This window comes from Podarcis liolepis (genome assembly GCF_965112155.1).
Source record: "Podarcis liolepis genome assembly, chromosome: 1".
Lineage (NCBI taxonomy): Eukaryota > Metazoa > Chordata > Lepidosauria > Squamata > Lacertidae > Podarcis > Podarcis liolepis.
The window spans coordinates 138,899,905-138,918,663 of NC_139554.1; the positions used below are offsets into that span (position 1 = coordinate 138,899,905).

General features: G+C 44.7%; 1 protein-coding gene across 13 annotated transcripts in view; it reads right to left on the reverse strand.

Annotated features, from left to right (window-relative positions):
• The window catches only part of UNC80 (unc-80 homolog, NALCN channel complex subunit), a 162,411-nt gene that overhangs the window by 97,584 nt on the left and 46,068 nt on the right, over positions 1–18,759 (reverse strand). For 8 of the 13 annotated variants that reach the window (XM_083471256.1, XM_083471250.1, XM_083471249.1 and 5 more), the window contains exons 15-21: positions 18,219–18,366; positions 17,486–17,634; positions 16,742–16,911; positions 14,334–14,435; positions 10,693–10,901; positions 10,283–10,389; positions 9,416–9,572 (exon numbers count right to left, since the gene is read on the reverse strand). In XM_083471256.1, the coding sequence (XP_083327382.1) occupies positions 9,416–9,572; positions 10,283–10,389; positions 10,693–10,901; positions 14,334–14,435; positions 16,742–16,911; positions 17,486–17,634; positions 18,219–18,366 (1,042 nt within the window). The remainder of the gene's footprint in view (positions 1–9,415; positions 9,573–10,282; positions 10,390–10,692; positions 10,902–14,333; positions 14,436–16,741; positions 16,912–17,485; positions 17,635–18,218; positions 18,367–18,759) is intronic. The other 5 variants (XM_083471252.1, XM_083471260.1, XM_083471251.1 and 2 more) reach the window with 1 other exon arrangement.

An 18,759-nucleotide genomic window follows, 5' to 3' on the forward strand; every position in this document is an offset into this window, starting at 1 on the left:
TCAAAAGTGTGCACTAACATTAAAGCATTGGCCCACCTACTTTAAAAATAAAATAAATAGAAAGTAACCACACAGAGAGAAGTCCGCTTACCTTACTTCTAGTTGTGGCAGCATTGCAGGCCAGCCCTGCTTCTCCCCCATGCTATCCAATGTAGAACTGCTTTTAATGGAGGTTTTCCAACTGGTGGGGAGTCAAAACAGTTCACCTTGTCTGCCTGGAAGCAGATTCAAGCCTACTGGCTGAATTAGCCAATAGCCGGCAGGCTAAGAGGCAGGCTCTTGATTGGGGGGGGGGGAGGCCCAACTGAACCAGCAGGTTTCACCTCGGTCTGATCCTCAACCATTTAAAGAGACCCACCTCCCTGCTCCACACGCAGTTCTTCATCAGATCTCCCTCCGCCCATCCCTTATTTTAGCCTACTGTTGGCTATCTACTTTACCTTGCTATGGACATTGTTGCTCACCGTATTCAGGGCTGGGCAGGAATTTTCCTTCAGGCAAATTGGCTCAGTCAGGGGGGTTTGCCTACCACATAACAATCATCACAACTTTGGTTGTGGATTGGCCTTAGCCTTAGTTGGAGGGGAGGTTGGAACTCTCTGCCTGCTCCTCCAAGAAAAGGGTGTATCCCAGTAAAGGGATCTGGCAGGATGAGCTTTTGTCTGGACGCCCAGGTGGGGTCCAGGACCATAGCACCTGTCAAGACAAGAATTCTGCTGAGAGAATCCTATTTGATATAAGTCATAGGTCCTCCCCGCCTGGGAGCCAGTGTGGTGTAGTGGTTAAGAGCGGTAGTCACGTAATCTGGGAAACCGGGTTCGCGTCTCCGCTCCTCCACATGCAGCTGCTGGGTGACCTTGGGCCAGTCACACTTCTGTGAAGTCTCTCAGCCCCACTCACCTCACAGAGTGTTTGTTGTGGGGCAGGAAGGGAAAGGAGAATGTTAGCTGCTTTGAGACTCCTGAAGGGGAGTGAAAGGCGGGATATCAAATCCAAACTCTTCTTCTTCTTCTTCTTCTCCTCAGGGTCAACCCCTTCGGTAATACTGCCAGCACATGGGCTAATGCCTAATGCCTATGCTAAACCTCTTACATCTGGAATCAATAAAGTTATGGCCTTACTTGGCCCAAAAGTATTGTGTCTTGTCTGGATCTTAATTATAAAGTGGGGGGGGGGGCACAGTGCCTGGCCACACAGTTAAGGTTGCAATATAGGAGTAATTAATATTTAAGCTCTAGTAAAACGTGGGGCTAAATGCATGTAACTGTCCACATACTAATACCTAAGCCAATACTAGTAGAAAATGATTGCTGTGGTAGAACAATGTCTGCAGTTGCTGTAATGCACAGTAATGTGGCAGCACTTCAGAGCAGAGATGCACAAATGTCATTCTGAGAACCACGCCACCCTTTTGCTAACTCCTTTTCTTTCTCCAGTCAGTTCTCTATCCTTTAGTGCTTTCCCTAGCACATGCTCTACTTTCTTTCTTTCTCCGCACCACCACCACAGGTTGGGGCTTCCACCTCTGTTATTATGCCTCTCTTTTTTCTGTTTCCCCACCCACAGGTTTCCTTGCAACCCCTTCTTCTCAACCTCTTTTTCTTTGCAATCCATAGCACTCTTCTCTCTGCATCATTATGGGTCTCTGCAACACGGGACCATCTCTATTTCCTTCATTCTTTTTCTCTGTCTCTCCACCGTCAGGTTTCTGTGCACTTCTGTTTCCCTCTCCCCTTTTTCATGCTTTCTTTGCCACACAGGTCTCTCTGCATCCCATTACACCTTTCTCTGCACCTCAAATGCTATCTCTTTGTTCTCCACAACACCGCAGATCTCCCTCACTTATTCTTCCTTGAGACTCTTTTTAGTCAGACCTCCTCCACTCAGATATGGCAAGCAAAGCTTTCAGTCCCAGAATTTCATGGTAAGTGAAATGCAGAAGCTGAAAGGCCATATAGTGTGAATGGCTGGCTGCAATAAACCAGGGTGGGGGTGGAATAAGACCACCAACCATAGCTGTCAACTTACAGATTTGAAAATAAGGGACCAGCAGCCAAAATAAGGGACCTGCAGCCTCACCTGTTCCAGGCACTCCAGTCTTCCTGTCCTCCTGCACTCTGGTCAAACTCATGCTGGGTAGCTTTGAGAACACTGCCCAACCAACTTTGTAACCAGAGGTTCAACTGAATAGAATTTGAATCACATGCACCACAAGGCCTATGCAGCCTCGACTTAAGATGGCTCCCCGGCCTGGCCTTGCACTGCAAAGTTTGCAGCAGCACGTGCAACAAAATGGCATCCAGCATTCAAAAAACCCCTCAGCTTGCATTAACTCGCCACACACAAGGCATGCAAGCTCCACCCCCCCAGTCGTTCTTAGACTTCTTATTGGGTGAGCAACACAGCCAAGCAACACAGTTGGAGCCTCCCTCCTCCCTGGCCGGCAGGGAGGGAGGGAGAGGAGCTGCCTCCTTTGAAATTTAAGGGACACCATTGAAGGGACATTTAAGGGACATCCATTAATAAGGGACAGCAGCGGGACATGGCGCTGGAATAAGGGACTGTCCCTTCAAATAAGGGACACTTGACAGCTATGCCACCCACATTCCTCTCAAAACCAGGGAGAGGAGAAGCAATGCTGAAGTAGTGATTATATTAATTGCGAAGGGCTGTAACTCATGGGTGGAGCATGTGCTCTGCATACAAGATGTCCCAGGTTCAACAGCCCTTGTCTCTAGAATCATAGAATCATAGAGTTGGAAGAGACCACAAGGGCCATCGAGTCCAACCCCCTGCCAAGCAGGAAACACCATCAGAGCACTCCTGACATATGGTTGTCAAGCCTCTGCTTAAAGACCTCCAAAGTAGGAGACTCCACCACACTCCTTGGCAGCAAATTCCACTGTCGAACAGCTCTTACTGTCAGGAAGTTCTTCCTAATGTTTAGGTGGAATCTTCTTTCTTGTAGTTTGGATCCATTGCTCCGTGTCCGCTTCTCTGGAGCAGCAGAAAGCAACCTTTCTCCCTCCTCTATGTGACATCCTTTTATATATTTGAACATGGCTATCATATCACCCCTTAACCTCCTCTTCTCCAGGCTAAACATGCCCAGCTCCCTTAACCGTTCCTCATAAGGCATCGTTTCCAGGCCTTTGACCATTTTGGTTGCCCTCCTCTGGACATGTTCCAGTTTGTCAGTGTCCTTCTTGAACTGTGGTGCCCAGAACTGGACACAGGACTCCAGGTGAGGTCTGACCAGAGCAGAATACAGTGGCACTATTACTTCCCTTGATCTAGATGCTATACTCCTATTGATGCAGCCCAGAATTGCATTGGCTTTTTTAGCTGCCGCGTCACACTGTTGGCTCATGTCAAGTTTGTGGTCAACCAAGACTCCTAGATCCTTTTCACATGTACTGCTCTCAAGCCAGGTGTCCCCCATCTTGTATTTGTGCCTCTCATTTTTTTTGCCCAAGTGCAATACTTTACATTTCTCCCTGTTAAAGTTCATCTTGTTTGTTTTTGCCCAGTTCTCTAATCTGTCAAGGTCGTTTTGAAGTGTGATCCTGTCCTCTGGGGTGTTAGCCACCCCTCCCAGTTTGGTGTCATCTGCAAATTTGATCAGGATGCCCTTGAGTCCATCATCCAAGTCGTTGATAAAGATGTTGAATAAGACCGGGCCCAAGACAGAACCCTGTGGCACCCCACTAGTCACTCTTCTCCAGGATGAAGAGGAACCATTGATGAGCACCCTTTGGGTTCGGTCAGTCAGCCAGTTACAAATCCACTGAGTGGTAGCATAGTCAAGACCGCATTTTACCAGCTTCTTTGCAAGAATATCATGGGGCACCTTGTCAAATGCCTTGCTGAAATCAAGGTAGGCTACATCCACTGCGTTCCCTTCATCTACCAGGCTTGTAATTCTGTCAAAAAACGAGATCAGGTTAGTCTGACATGACTTATTTTTCAGAAATCCATGCTGGCTATTGGTGATCACAGCATTCCTTTCTAGGTGCTCACAGACTGTTTGCTTAATGATCTGCTCCAGAATCTTCCCTGGTATTGATGTCAGACTGACTGGGCGATAATTATTTGGGTCCTCTCTTTTCCCCTTTTTGAAAATAGGGACAACATTTGCCCTCCTCCAGTCTGCCGGGACTTCGCCTGTTCTCCAGGAATTCTCAAAGATGACTGCCAGTGGTTCTGAGATCACATTTGCCAGTTCTTTTAATACTCTTGGATGCAGTTCATCTGGCCCTGGAGACTTGAATACATCTAAACTAGCCAAGTATTCTTGTACTATCTCCTTAGTTATTCTGGGCTGTGTTTCCTTTGCTGAATCATTTGCTCCAAATTCTTCAGGTCGGGCATTGTTTTCTTTATCGGAGAAGACTGAGGCAAAGAAGGCATTGAGGAGTTCAGCCCTTTCTGTGTCCCCTGTTTGCATTTCACCATCTTCTCCTCTGCGTGACCCCACTGTTTCTTTGTTCTTCCTTTTGCTACGAACATACCCATAAAAGCCTTTTTTGTTGCTTTTAACCTCTCTAGCAAGCCTGAGTTCATTCTGTGCTTTAGCTTTTCTGACTTTGTGTCTACACGTGCTGGCTATTTGTTTGAATTCCTCTTTGGTGGTTTTCCCCCTTTTCCATTTTTTGTACACATCCTTTTTGAATCTTAACTCAGTTAAAAGTTCTTTAGATAGCCACCCTGGCTTCTTTAGGCACCTTCCATGTTTCCGTCTCATTGGTATTGCCTGACGTTGTGCTTTTACTATCTCCCTCTTAACAGACTCCCAGCCATCATGAACTCCCTTTTCTTTTAGTATTACTGTCCATGGGATCTCACCCAGCACTTCCCTAAGTTTTCTTTCTTTAAGAAAGTCGGCTTTCTTAAAGTCAAGAAATTGAGTCCTAGTATGCTTGGCTGCTCCTTTCCGCTGCATAGTAAACTTCAGAAGAGCATGATCACTCACGCCTAATGATCCTTCCACTTCTACCCCACTAACCAGGTCATCAACATTGGTTAGGACCAGATCTAAAATGGCTGTTCCTCTTGTTGCTTCTCCCACTTTCTGGACAATGAAGTTGTCTGCAAGGCCAGTGAGGAATCTGTTTGACCTTATGCTCTTGGCTGAGTTTGACATCCAACAAATATCCGGGTAATTGAAGTCCCCCATTACTACTATCTCCCTTCCTTTTGCATGCTTGGCCATCTGTTCCAGGAAGGCATCATCTATGTCCTCCGTTTGGCTTGGGGATCTATAGTAAACTCCCACAATGAGGTCACTGTTATTCTTCTCTCCCTTAATTTTGACCCAAATGCTCTCACTTTGGCTTTGAGGTTCTAAATCTTGGATCTCTTCACAGGTATACACATCCCTGGCATATAACGCCACTCCTCCTCCTTTCTTGTCTGGTCTGTTTCTCTGAAATAGATTGTATCCCCCCATTATTACATTCCAATCGTGGGACTTATCCCACCAGGTTTCAGTGATGCCTATTATGTCATATTTAGTTTGCTGTACCAAGAGCTCAAGCTCACCTTGTTTATTTCCCATGCTTTGCGCATTAGTGTACAGACATTGAAGTCCATTAATCATTCCCCCGTGTCTCTTATTTAAGGATTTTTTCCTCCCACCACTAGGTCTGCATGCTGTTTGCTCCATTTGGTCTATGACATTTGGATGATCATCGTCATCAATTGATAGACTCCTACCTTCAGGAGCACTGTCTCCCTCCCCCACATCAGTCAGTTTAAAGCCCTCCTGATGAGGTTTCTGAGATTTTTGGCAAAAACATTTCTCCCAACCGTTGTGAGGTGCAGCCCATCGCTTGCCAGAAGTCCATCTTCAAGAAACTGCAGTCTGTGATCTAAGAATCCAAACCGTTCCTGTTTACACCATTTGCAAAGCCAGCTGTTCACTTCCACTATTTTCCCCTCTCTCCCTGGGCCACGTCGTTCAACTGGGAGGACAGATGAGATGACAATTTGTGCATTTAGTTGCTTCAATTTCCTGCCCAGAGCCTCATAGTCTCTTTTGATCTTCTGGAGGCTATTGCTTGCAGTGTCATTGGTTCCCACATTAAGCAAGAGGAAGGGGTATTTGTCAGTGGGTTTTATGATTCCTTGCAGTCGTTCAGTTACATCTTGGATCTTAGCCCCGGGGAGACAGCATACTTCCCGAGACATCTTGTCAGGCCCACAGATCACTGCTTCTGTTCCCCTCAGTAGGGAATCCCCTATCACCACTACACGCCTCCTCTTAGGTTTGGTCGGGGTTTTTCCATGAGCTGTCCGTTCCAAGGTCGCCTGCACATTCCCTGAGGACTGAATTTGCTGCTCGTCTTCATATACCTGATCGACTGTAATGAGGGAGAGATCCTCAAATGGAGTCTGCTCTTCATCTTCCATGCTAGGGGAGAGGACCTCAAAGCGATTGTGTATTTCTAAACAATCAGAACGAACCCTGGGCCTCCTACTTCTTTGAGTCACGTTTCTCCATATATCTGGCTCCTGTGTTGGTGAACTAGCCTCCTTCTCAGGGGAGTCCCCTGTCTCCTCCTTGGTGGAGACGGTGTGCTCTGTTGCTTCCAAGAAGAGTTCCAGCTCTCTAATTCTTTGGAGTGTAGCTACACGTTCCTCCAGTTGCTGGACTTTGTCTTTTAAGAGGGCAATCAACATGCAATTGCTGCAGGTAAAGCTGCCTGCAACCTTTGGCAAGATGGCAAACATTGCGCAGGAACCGCAGGCGACTGCAGCTGTTCCCTCCCCCTCCATCTTGAGAACGTGTCGTTGGGGGTGGCTACAGTGGTCCTCCATCATAAAAAGTGTGAAGACAGGACAAATAACTCCCCCCACAAAAAACCTAGGTCTCCCCCAACAAACGTTTGAGACTAGCTCCCCTAAATCTAAAAGATGGATCAAACTGCCCTGCAAGCTCTGATAAGCTCCTCCCACAGCTAATCACCTGCCTCAACAGAAACCCTGCCCCCTCTGACCTTTGCACAGGGAGAACAGCTAATCAGCCACAAAGAAACACACACAGACACACACACGAAAACCTTTTTGCTCCTTCTTCAACTGCTGCCCTGCTAGCTCTGATAAGCTCCTCCCACAGCTAATCACCTTCCTCAACAGAAACCCTGCCCCCTCTGACCTTTGACAGGGAGAACAGCTAATCAGCCACAAAGAAACACACACACACACACACACACACACACAAACACGAAAACCCTTTTTGCTCCTTCTTCAACTGCTGCCCTGCTAGCTCTCTAGGTAGGGCTAACAGAGACCTGCACCTGAGAGTTGCAGCCAGTCAGTCAACTATATTGGGATATGGCCTGACTCAGTGTTAGGTGGCAAACTGCTGCAAACGATGGGTGTTTGGAATTTTCCCAGGGGGCAGCAAAGAGATGAGGAACGGGGTGCAACTGGCCTAGATTAAAGCATAGTATCTACTAACCAATTGATCCCCTCTTAGGAACATACGTACTGCAAGAGGGCTAAAGCTTTCCTCTCTCTTCAATGAGCTAGTCTTTCCAGCTAGCCTGGTGGGAAATGATGTTCAAATCACCTTCCAATTCTATGATTCTATCTACCAAAGCCTATATTATGTCCTCCTCTCCCACCATCCTGTCACACTCTGAATAATAACGTGACTGCATTACTGGCACATGGAAAGGTGGAACTGAGTTGTAAATCCTTTGTTTAACTTGCTCTTCCCTCCTATATTGGGCAAGGTGAGTTCCTGAGTGCCCACTTCCATTCACTACAATGGGGTAGTAGAGAGAGGAAAACTTCAAGGTTTACATAATGTATATTGATGGGTGGTCACTGAATAGAAGGACTTATTAAAAACAGCAGTGCTACCTCACCAGAGCAGGACCAGGTACTGCCAGACTGATGAGGCTCAGTAGACTCAAACTGGAGAGGGCAGAATCACCCATTATCCCTATTTTAACATGATAGCCGTAAGGGCTTAGATTACAATTCTGTTAGCATGAATGTCTCAAAATTAAAAATGAACAATTTCCCATTCAGTTTTAAAAACTGAATTTCCATAGAGGAATTCTAGCACCTGGATTTTGAAATTCATGCTACTTGTCTCCAGCTCACAGTTAAACACAAACATTTCAGCTTTGACACTGAAATCTGTTATACAATGACCTGGGTCCAGGCACTGTACTCTGAGTTCAAATAATTTAACACAGTAGTCTATTTCCAAACAATAAACCTATTTGCAGCCACAGAGCTTGCACTTCTCAAACAGAAACTCCTCCCCATAGCATATTGAAAAATGCATCTTTTGAAACTGAGGGGACTTTCAAACCAGTTGATGACATGGCACTGGGGTCTGTTCAAAGGGGAGGAGTCAAAGACCAAAATCCTTCTGACTTAAGTACAGTCAGGAAGAGCCCAACCACTTTTTCCATTTGGACAGCGTCTAATAGCAAGAGCTACTTTATTTGCTACAGAACCCCTCTTTGTTTAGAAATGCATTGTGTGATGGAGCAATGGCCAAAGGAAAAATACACTGATGTAGTAATGTAACTTTCATGTTTGACAATGCAATATGTAATGTCGGATTATGTTGAGTACTATGAAAAATACAGAACAAAACTCATTGAGATGGGATGCTGTGTTCCTTTTCCAATACAAAAATAGAAGAACGTCAAGATGCAAGGTTGTTTCCTTGGTAACAAGCTCACATTTGCAATTGGATGGTAGTGAAGTACTTGGAAGAATACAGTTCCTATCATTTTTTTCCAAAATAGGAAAGAAAGTGCTTTTTTCAGATGCCACTGCTTAAAAATAACAAAGCAATTAATTGTTTGTCTCAAAGAATAGTAATTTTGTTGAGAATGCAGAACAGCATCTCTCTAAGAAATGGTATGAAGACACAAGACATGCAAACACAGAAGAAAAGAGATAATTAAAACACATTTTGTACAGGGTTTTCCATTTCATCAGTGCTGAGCTTTACAGAAGATGGTAGATGATCAATAATGGGAGATAAAAGCTGATGGGCGCATTCATAATTTCACATCAAAGAGTGAAATTAAATTTTAGCATAATATGTTTGAAATCAGACCCCTGCTTTCAAATGATTTCCAAATTTCCCCCCTAAAGCTAGAGGGCTTGATTTTTTGGAAGTCCAAATGTTACTTTAGTTTAATTTATTGGCCCATATTTGCTTTTCCTTCTTGGTTAGAATTACACTGAAATCAAAATGGCGTAAAAAAAAAAGAACAAAAATGGCTACAAAGTATGCAGAGCCAGAGAGAGAAGTAGAATGAGTTCAAAAACCATGTTTAAAAAAAGATAAAGGATAAATTGATGAAGAAAAGTAACCAAAGAATGGAGCAGGGGAGGGGAAGCAAAAAAGGACTGAAGAAACAGAACCCTGATTTCTAACCATCTTTTTCTTCTGTGTGATGAAGCTTGGATGGATGTCTTCGGCAGGTGCGCCATTTACCAAGACGCTTGAAGAAATTCTCCTCTTCATCTCGTCCATTCTCCAAGCCACTTCCTGGCCCTCCTTCAGACAGCTTCACGGCACTAGTGAATTTCACCTAAACAAAAAGAAGGTGTGCCATTCATTCTTCTTCTGATGTAACAGTCCCTCATTCCCATTATTCTACATGCAACATTTTGAAGCTCCCAAAAGACTTACTGCTAAGTGCTGTGGCATAAGTTGAAGAATGAAACCCACTAGGGTCTACTGCAAGACAAAAACTCATGTGCCTTGGCCTTATTTTGCTGCTAAATGTGGGCAGCTGGAGTCCTACAAGGAAAGACTTGCTCTTTGAGCACCTCTGCTTCATGGCCTAAGGAAATGGATTTTGTGCTTTTTTTCTTGTCAATGTCCCAATATGCACACAGAAAAGCCATAATGGATTATGACTGTGCATAATGGGAAATAGCAACCTACCTAACACATCTGTGGATAAAAGAAATGGACAACATTTAGATACTTAAAACCACCCACAAGCATTAACAAGTGTAAATGATGCTAACTTAGAACCCATACATGGCTCCTTCCCATAAAAAGGTGGTTTTAAGAACAATCAAGTACGAGCTTCCAGTAGGGTTGTTCCTAGTCTTTGTGTTGCAGAGCAAATTAAGAGACTGTCATCTGTATTGGGAAGTGCACATTTTCCATCCTCAGACTTATTCAACTGTTACTGGTCATCTACAAGGAGTGAGACGTGAGAAAAACAAGTGCACTATGCATATCTCCATACTTCTTCATCTCTCTATGAGTTCAAGGAAACTTATTTACCTTGGAACTCTGCCGGATGAAAGAGAGCCGGTCCACAGAGCTGATGTCCAGAAGGTCTTCCACACCATCTGCCAGACCAGAAAGGGATGAGCGTTTCAGCCAATTCCCTGTTTGTACAGAGAACATAGAAAAATGTGAGCATGTGTGTGAATCTACCAGCAGTAAATGTGGGTACCAAGGAAGCTACATCACATGACAAAAGGTTGGCACACATGTTTTATATGAAAGAGGTTTTGTACAGAAATGGATGGTAATAAATATGGAGGAAGACTGAAAAATATATATTCTCCAGGTGATGCTAAAATATGAACAGAACAGTTCTCTGAAAAAGTCTGTGCACTGATACATGGAAAAATAGAAAATATATTAAATGTTATATGATAATATCATGTGAAGAGGCATACATTTACCTAAGGGGAGTTTGAGTTTCTTTCGGAGTGAGATCCTCCTTGAGCGAGAGCGGGATCGCCTCTCAGTGGTGGCCCCTGAGTGTGCAGTTGTGCATTCCGAGGTATCCTGCTCCGACTGGCTACTAGTATCACTCGCTGCACTCTGAGATTTGAACATCTTTCGCCAGAAATCTTTGCGCCCTAGGGCTGCTCCTTGCATCTGCTCATCACTGCAATGGAACAAATTGCATGGTTCGTAACGCTAAGCCAAATGTACCCAGGAATGCACAAAGAATGGGAGCACCTTACCTTTTCTACTGTGCTCTAGCGGTCAGAGGATTGTGTGACATTTTGTTAGCTTTCTTTGGTGCTCAGCATTGTCAAGAATAGGCTAGTAAGGCACAACATTGTTCTACTTAACATTTGCTTAGTGTTCTGGATTCTCATAAACACTCAGTACATGGTCCTCTGTAAGGTGGGCCAGTGTTACTATCCCTGTACTGCAAATGGTGGGCAATGCCAAGTCTGAGAGAGAGGTTTTCCAAAGCCATCTTGATATATTAAGAGGCTGCAAACACAGCATGCTGTAGATTTAATCCTGGGAACTGTAGTTTACCCCTCCCAGAGCTACAATTCCCAGCATTAGGATTCTTTAGGGGTGGGGTGAGCTTTACATGTATGGTATGTACACAGCCCAAGGCTACAGGCTTATGGTACTGACTGGTTTTTTTTACTAGAATCACAAGCTCCACTAACTAGAGCACAAGATAGTGACTTTGCACCCCAAGACATTGACTGCCATAATTTGCATAGACAAATAGAAATTACACATGAGTTACTGCAGATCGCAAAACTCTCAAACTGGCTAGCACAGTTGCACAAAGACCCAGCTGTAGGCAACCAACAGGGGCGCCGACTTATAAAAAATATTGGGGGAGCCCATGAATAATAAATAATGAATAATAAATGAAAGCTTATGAATAATAAATAAGCTCATGAATATGCAAATAAAGTGGCACCGCCTCCTCGTGAGTGAATAGGGGAGAGCGTGCTGCGCCTATTAATCAGCTCCGAAGGAAATTGGGTGGAGCTTTTGCTCGGGAGGGAGGGCAGGAGGCATGCAGCCCGACCCTGTGCATTTTGGGCTGGGGGAGGGGCGGCGGCGGCGCTCTGCTGGAGGGGCGCCCGAGATTATTGGGGGGGCGGAGCCCCCCAAACGATTTTTTGAGGGGGCTCGGGCCCCCTCAGGCCCCATGGAGTCGGCGCCTATGGCAACCAATTACCAGTAATATCCATTTTAGAGGTAAGGAACACAAAGGCTGGGTTGTTAAAGCTATTAAATGCTGGGTGTCACAAAAGATTTTATTTATTAGATTGCAATTGTCAGGCTATTGGGAGTCAGAAATCCTTACCAATCTACTGTAAATCACTTTAAGATCTCCCAGTGGAACCCAACCCAACTTCTGCCCACCTCTGGTATAAAGGGCTATGCCAAAACAGCGAGGCACTAGAAGTAGCAGCCCACGGACCAACTGATCACCTTTTGGAAAGAATCCTCTCTAACGCGCATGATAATTATTTCACACACACTCTTCAACAAAAAAAGCACTTGTTGTAGGGATGTGTCATTTTCATACCATTGTTCTCAGCCCACTCTTTTAATGTAAGGATTAGATGTAATGTAATCATATCCATATCATTAAAAAATGTGATTCATTTCCTCTCCCTGACAGATGGCATAATCATAGCAATGGAGCTATGGGTAAACAGGCAAATCCTCTGTGGGGCCATGTTTCAACCACAGACTGCATGAGAACTTGAGTGAGTCTTCAAGCTGGCCATTAACTGTTTGGGCAATATTAAATTAAAGATTGAGCTTTATGAAACAAAATATCCAAATAAACAAACCATACACAAATTAGGGTTGTTCTGAGTAATTATCTTTTGTGCCTTTGCTAATTGTACAATCACTCTTCAGTTTAATCCAATGCAATTATTTCTATGGACTTAGATATTTTCTACTGCAGCACTGAGTACTATGCACAAAGAAGTCATTAGGGGGAAGGGAAAGGAAGAGAGAAGGCTGGAAGAATGAAGTGGAGGCAGTGGCAGGTGGTAATGTTTTGATTTGGTAGGCAGCAATTTTTAACTTTGCTGTTTTCATTGCAATAGGTAATATACAGCACTTACTTAGGAAAGTGTGGCATTACACAGGTGCAGAAAGCCGTTGCCCCCCCCCCCACCCTCAAAAAATAAAAATTCTCTGCACATTTATGGACAGAGAAAGAGCTTCCATTTAAATGAATCCAGCTATGATTTTCAGACGAGATTGACTCCATACCTCTTATTTACAAATTAAAACATACCAAAATATGTTTTTTTACTTCATGTATTATTTACACCCACATCTCTGTTGCAAAAAAACCCCTAAACACACAAAAATCTTTAAAGTGCGAGGGAAATTTGATTTCCATTGCATGCAGTTCCCAATCCTCCAGGGCAGCTTTAGGGGGATGGGTACAGGGGGAGGAGAGGGGGAAATCCATTGCATAAGTAGACCTCAGTCCATGCATGCAACAACTTAGTTCAATTCTGCCCCTCGTGTAGACATTGATAATCTCACCCTTCGTTACTTCAACTACAGGCGATGACTGATTAATGCAGGGATCAGCAATTTTTTTTAGCCATGGGCCGGTCCACTGTCACTCACACCTTGTCGCGGGCTGGAGAAGCAGCACCGGGGGAGGGGGAGCTGGAAGAAGAGGCGAGGGGGGCAAGAAGTCCTCACCCCCCAGCCCCAGCTGCTGCCCCTACCTTCCCAGGGGCTGCCACCACCACCACCGCTTCTTCTTGTGGGTAGGCAGAGGGAGCTCGTCTGCTCCACTCTCTGGCCCACAGGAGCACCAGGGCGGCGGCAGACGGATGATGAGCGGCGCGAAAGGGCTGGCTCTGGAGAGGGGCTGCTTAAAATGGCACTCAGCCAGCTCCCTTCCTCCTCTAGGCAGGGTGGGGAGAAGCCAGGAGGAGGAAGGGAGGCGGCGCCACTACAGGGTGTGGGGGGGAGGGGGAGAAATGGAATGGCGGGGGGGGGGGGAATGGTGCAGCCCAAACGTACAGAATCCTCACACCGATCCAAGGACAGTCCGAGGGCCAGATCCTGAAGGCAGTTGGGCTTGATCCAGCCCATTGACCTTAGTTTGCCAACCCCTGGATTAATCTGTGTCCGAAAAACACGTAATCATGCACACACACACAGCACTGAACCCAGAAGTGACTGAAAACATTACTAAATGTGTCACGAAAAAGGTGTAACGGATGGGGCAGGGCATAATGGGGTGGGGGTGGGGTTGCTTATACATGATTTGCCAACACACGCAGGGGCCGGGAACAAAATATTATTATATTATTTCACAAATGGATTCACAGATGACCCAGTCCCACATTCCATACTTATCCATGGTTTGAACAATTCATGATGGTAGCCTGTCTGTTGCTGTTCTTACGCTTAAATTTAAAGCGTCAGCACAATTCATGCTCAGAAGGGTGAACATTTGTGGGTTACATCAATTAAGGCTAGAATATCTAATGGTGGTGACTAGAATGCTTTACCAGATTTCTTGGGAAGACTGAATATACCTTTGAGCTCCAAAATATTTACTTACTGCTCTGGAGTCTGCATTGGGCGGCTTGAGATGTAACTGCGGCATTCATCGGGAGCTGAAGACGGTTGTCCTTTGTCAATGACAACACTTCCCACTTCAGATCTATGCAGACGAAACAGCCACATGTACAGTAATATTTTTTTTGAAACCCCTACCTTGTATTCCTGTAATATGAAGTTGGAGGTCCATGTTCCCATTCTAGGAATTGCCTCATCTATATGCACTGCCATCACAAATCTGTCATGACAGGCAACATGCACTGAGGTGCTCAAAATGTGCAATAAATAGTTGACGATCCACTTTTAAAGACTCACAGCTTGATACATACTCAGATGTAAGTCCCGCTGTGCTCAAGAAGACTAACTCCCTAGTAAATATGCATAGAATTGCAACATAAACGTGGATAGGACCACACTCCACTTTTCAAACACTCTCTAGAAAGAAACAAGCCGGCAGAGTGAGCTTTAAGTCTGGATCTCACAGGTACAAATTAGGATCAAACTTGAGGTGTCTGCTTAAGTCAAGAGTCCTTCAGTCCTGCTTTGTGGATATCTAATGGGGGGGGGTCTTTGAGATGATGAATAACCTGTGTGCAGCCCTTAAGTGTGCTTCAGAGCCATGGATTTCATTGGACTTCAAGCACACTAAACTGTGCTCTCTGTTGCATCAATATCAACAAGATATCCAGGGCCAGATGAACTGAAACCAAGAGTATTAAAAGAACTGGCAGATGTGATCTCAGAACCACTGGCAGTCATCTTTGAGAATTCCTGGAGAACAGGCGAAGTCCCGGCAGACTGGAGGAGGGCAAATGTTGTCCCTATTTTCAAAAAGGGGAAAAGAGAGGACCCAAATAATTATCGCCCAGTCAGTCTGACATCAATACCAGGGAAGATTCTGGAGCAGATCATTAAGCAAACAGTCTGTGAGCACCTAGAAAGGAATGCTGTGATCACCAATAGTCAGCATGGATTTCTGAAAAATAAGTCATGTCAGACTAACCTGATCTCGTTTTTTGACAGAATTACAAGCCTGGTAGATGAAGGGAAGGCAGTGGATGTAGCCTACCTTGATTTCAGCAAGGCATTTGACAAGGTGCCCCATGATATTCTTGTAAAGAAGCTGGTAAAATGCGGTCTTGACTATGCTACCACTCAGTGGATTTGTAACTGGCTGACGGACCGAACCCAAAGGGTGCTCATCAATGGTTCCTCTTCATCCTGGAGAAGAGTGACTAGTGGGGTGCCACAGGGTTCTGTCTTGGGCCTGGTCTTATTCAACATCTTTATCAACGACTTGGATGATGGACTCAAGGGCATCCTGATCAAATTTGCAGATGACACCAAACTGGGAGGGGTGGCTAACACCCCAGAGGACAGGATCACACTTCAAAACGACCTTGACAGATTAGAGAACTGGGTAAAAACAAACAAGATGAACTTTAACAGGGAGAAATGTAAAGTATTGCACTTGGGCAAAAAAAATGAGAGGCACAAATACAAGATGGGGGACACCTGGCTTGAGAGCAGTACATGTGAAAAGGATCTAGGAGTCTTGGTTGACCACAAACTTGACATGAGCCAACAGTGTGACGCGGCAGCTAAAACAGCCAATGCAATTCTGGGCTGCATCAATAGGAGTATAGCATCTAGATCAAGGGAAGTAATAGTGCCACTGTATTCTGCTCTGGTCAGACCTCACCTGGAGTACTGTGTCCAGTTATTGACACCACAGTTCAAGAAGGACACTGACAAACTGGAACGTGTCCAGAGGAGGGCAACCAAAATGGTCAAAGGCCTGGAAACGATGCCTTATGAGGAACGGCTAAGGGAGCTGGGCATGTTTAGCCTGGAGAAGAGGAGGTTAAGGGGTGATATGATAGCCATGTTCAAATATATAAAAGGATGTCACATAGAGGAGGGAGAAAAGTTCTTTTCTGCTGCTCCAGAGAAGCGGACACGGAGCAATGGATCCAAACTACAAGAAAGAAGATTCCACCTAAACATTAGGAAGAACTTCCTGACAGTAAGAGCTGTTCGACAGTGGAATTTGCTGCCAAGGAGTGTGGTGGAGTCTCCTACTTTGGAGGTCTTTAAGCAGAGGCTTGACAACCATATGTCAGGAGTGCTCTGATGGTGTTTCCTGCTTGGCAGGGGGTTGGACTCGATGGCCCTTGTGGTCTCTTCCAACTCTATGATTCTATGATTCTATGATTCTAAGGTCTGAAGGAGAAGAATTTTGTTATAAAAGTTTTTAAGCCCTAGCAAAATTGTGTGAATCTCATTTATCTCCTTACTCCTGCATACTCCTTATGCTGAGGTGCTTGGTTCTGCACATTTGCATTAGGGGAAAGGTAGGACAGGGCATCACTCAAACATCTCTGTGCGTTTTGCACTTTGGTTACAAACCTTTTACTGCCTGATGGTTTGGGCTCCTGTTCAGCTGTTTCCTCTGCTCTTCTTCCTGGTGTCAACTTCTCAGCACTATCCAAAAGGGCACTAAGGGCTACTCTTCTAAAGACATTCCCATGAGCCTCCTTGATAAACTGAACCAGTTGTCGGATGTCACAATACAATCCCTATGGAGTGCAGGATTAGAAAGTGAAAAGGAAAAAAAGAATGAAAGATTTAATGTGTTTGGAAGCCAATTGAAGCAAACATCAGAATCATTTCCCCCGAGTCATGCTTTGAAGCAATATTGGCCCAAGCTTCGGTCCTTTCGTTTTCAAGCAGCCGTAACTAAGAATCTCAAAAATATGAAGTAAATTTAACCAATAAGGTGTTTTGGCTTTTTCAAGAGTTGCCATCATCTCACACAACATGGAAAAAACTCATTCAGGTAAATTAACGGTGATTGGATTAGAAACAAATGTGGATATTTTACATAAAGATTTTGAGAACTGCAGAGCAGATTCTGGAAGGCAACATGATTTTCCACTGAGAGAAGTGGCACAGCTCTAGTATACAAAGGATTTAAATTTGTGTTAATTGGAAATCTTTGTCAAAACTGGAGGCAAAAGAAGTGCACACAGTCAACATTTTCCTTATGGATGAACTCTGTCTGGTGCTCTCTCAGGTCAACAATAGTATCAATACTTAGGCCACTAAAACAGTATGGAGTGAAATTAATTGTGCTAGGGTTTCAACCCTTACCAGATTCTCGGGGCTATGAAGCTCATGTGTAGTAGAGGCACAGCGGGTGATAAGCGATTTGAACATGGCACTGACAATAATACCTTCCACACTTTGGGCGGTAGACTTGTTGTCCACTGTTGTGAAATTATTTCCAAAACCAGCCTTGTCTGCAAAACACAAGCATTAAATAGTCAAGTTGAACTGTTCGGTTTTCACAAAAAAAATGGCAAAATCTGAATCAACAATACTCTTGACATCTACAGCTCCTATGTTTTGTAGCAGTGTCATTTCTCTTAAGGAATCTTATGATAACAGCCTATATTTACTAAGGTTTTATTAAAGCTTTTCCATAATACAATAAGATAAAATAAGTTAATCTAAATAAAAACAAAAACACATATTCTTCTCTCAAAGGTAGCTCTTAACCCTTATCTCACTCAGAAAGCGGTGGACCCTCCCAGCTCTCACCTGGGAGCTTTCCTTTCTTCTCCCAGTCTCTCACCCTGTGAGATCTTCCCTTCCCTGCATCTCTCTCAGGGTCCTTCCACCACCCACCTACCAGTTTCATGCATGTGCAATCTTTGGGCCTGGACAACAGTCCATAGCAGAGGACATCAAATGAAACGAAGGAAGGAAGGAAGGAAGGAAGGAAGGAAGGAAGGAAGGAAGGAAGGGAGAGAAAGATTTTTTTTAAGGAAAAAAGAAAAATAAAAGTGGGGGGGAGGGCTTTCCAACAACAGCTTATACTTACTGTCAGTGACTGGCTCCATGCAGAAACCTAGCAAGGCATGTAAAAAATCCACCACATTGTTGAGTGAATCCTTGTTTACATAATCCCTCATGGTTTGCCGGAACTGCATCTTATCCAGCTTGTACAACTTTGTGAGGCAATTCTGAGCCTATGGAGGGAAGATCAGGCACTTAGATTCTGGTGACAGCAACCATGTATTATTTGGAGAACAAAGAAAAAAACTGAGCCTGGAGCAGCCCTGCGTCTCCTCTTCATTGGCCATGTGTACTAAATGAGAAGGCGTAAAAAATGCTCCCAGTGACAGAGCTTCAATGTGAAGGGACAAAAAAATAATTGATAACAGTTGGTCATGGGTTATCTATTACAACACATGACAGGAGAGATGAATGGACACACAGGGTTGCGATTTTCATAGGGGAGCCGTGCGTCACCCAGAGCATGCATTTCTGCCCTTCGTTCAACTCCCACACCAAACTTTGGTTCCCATGCAGTGCCAGCAAGGGGTACAGTCTTGGCAAGTCTTGCCCTATCGAGGATGCTG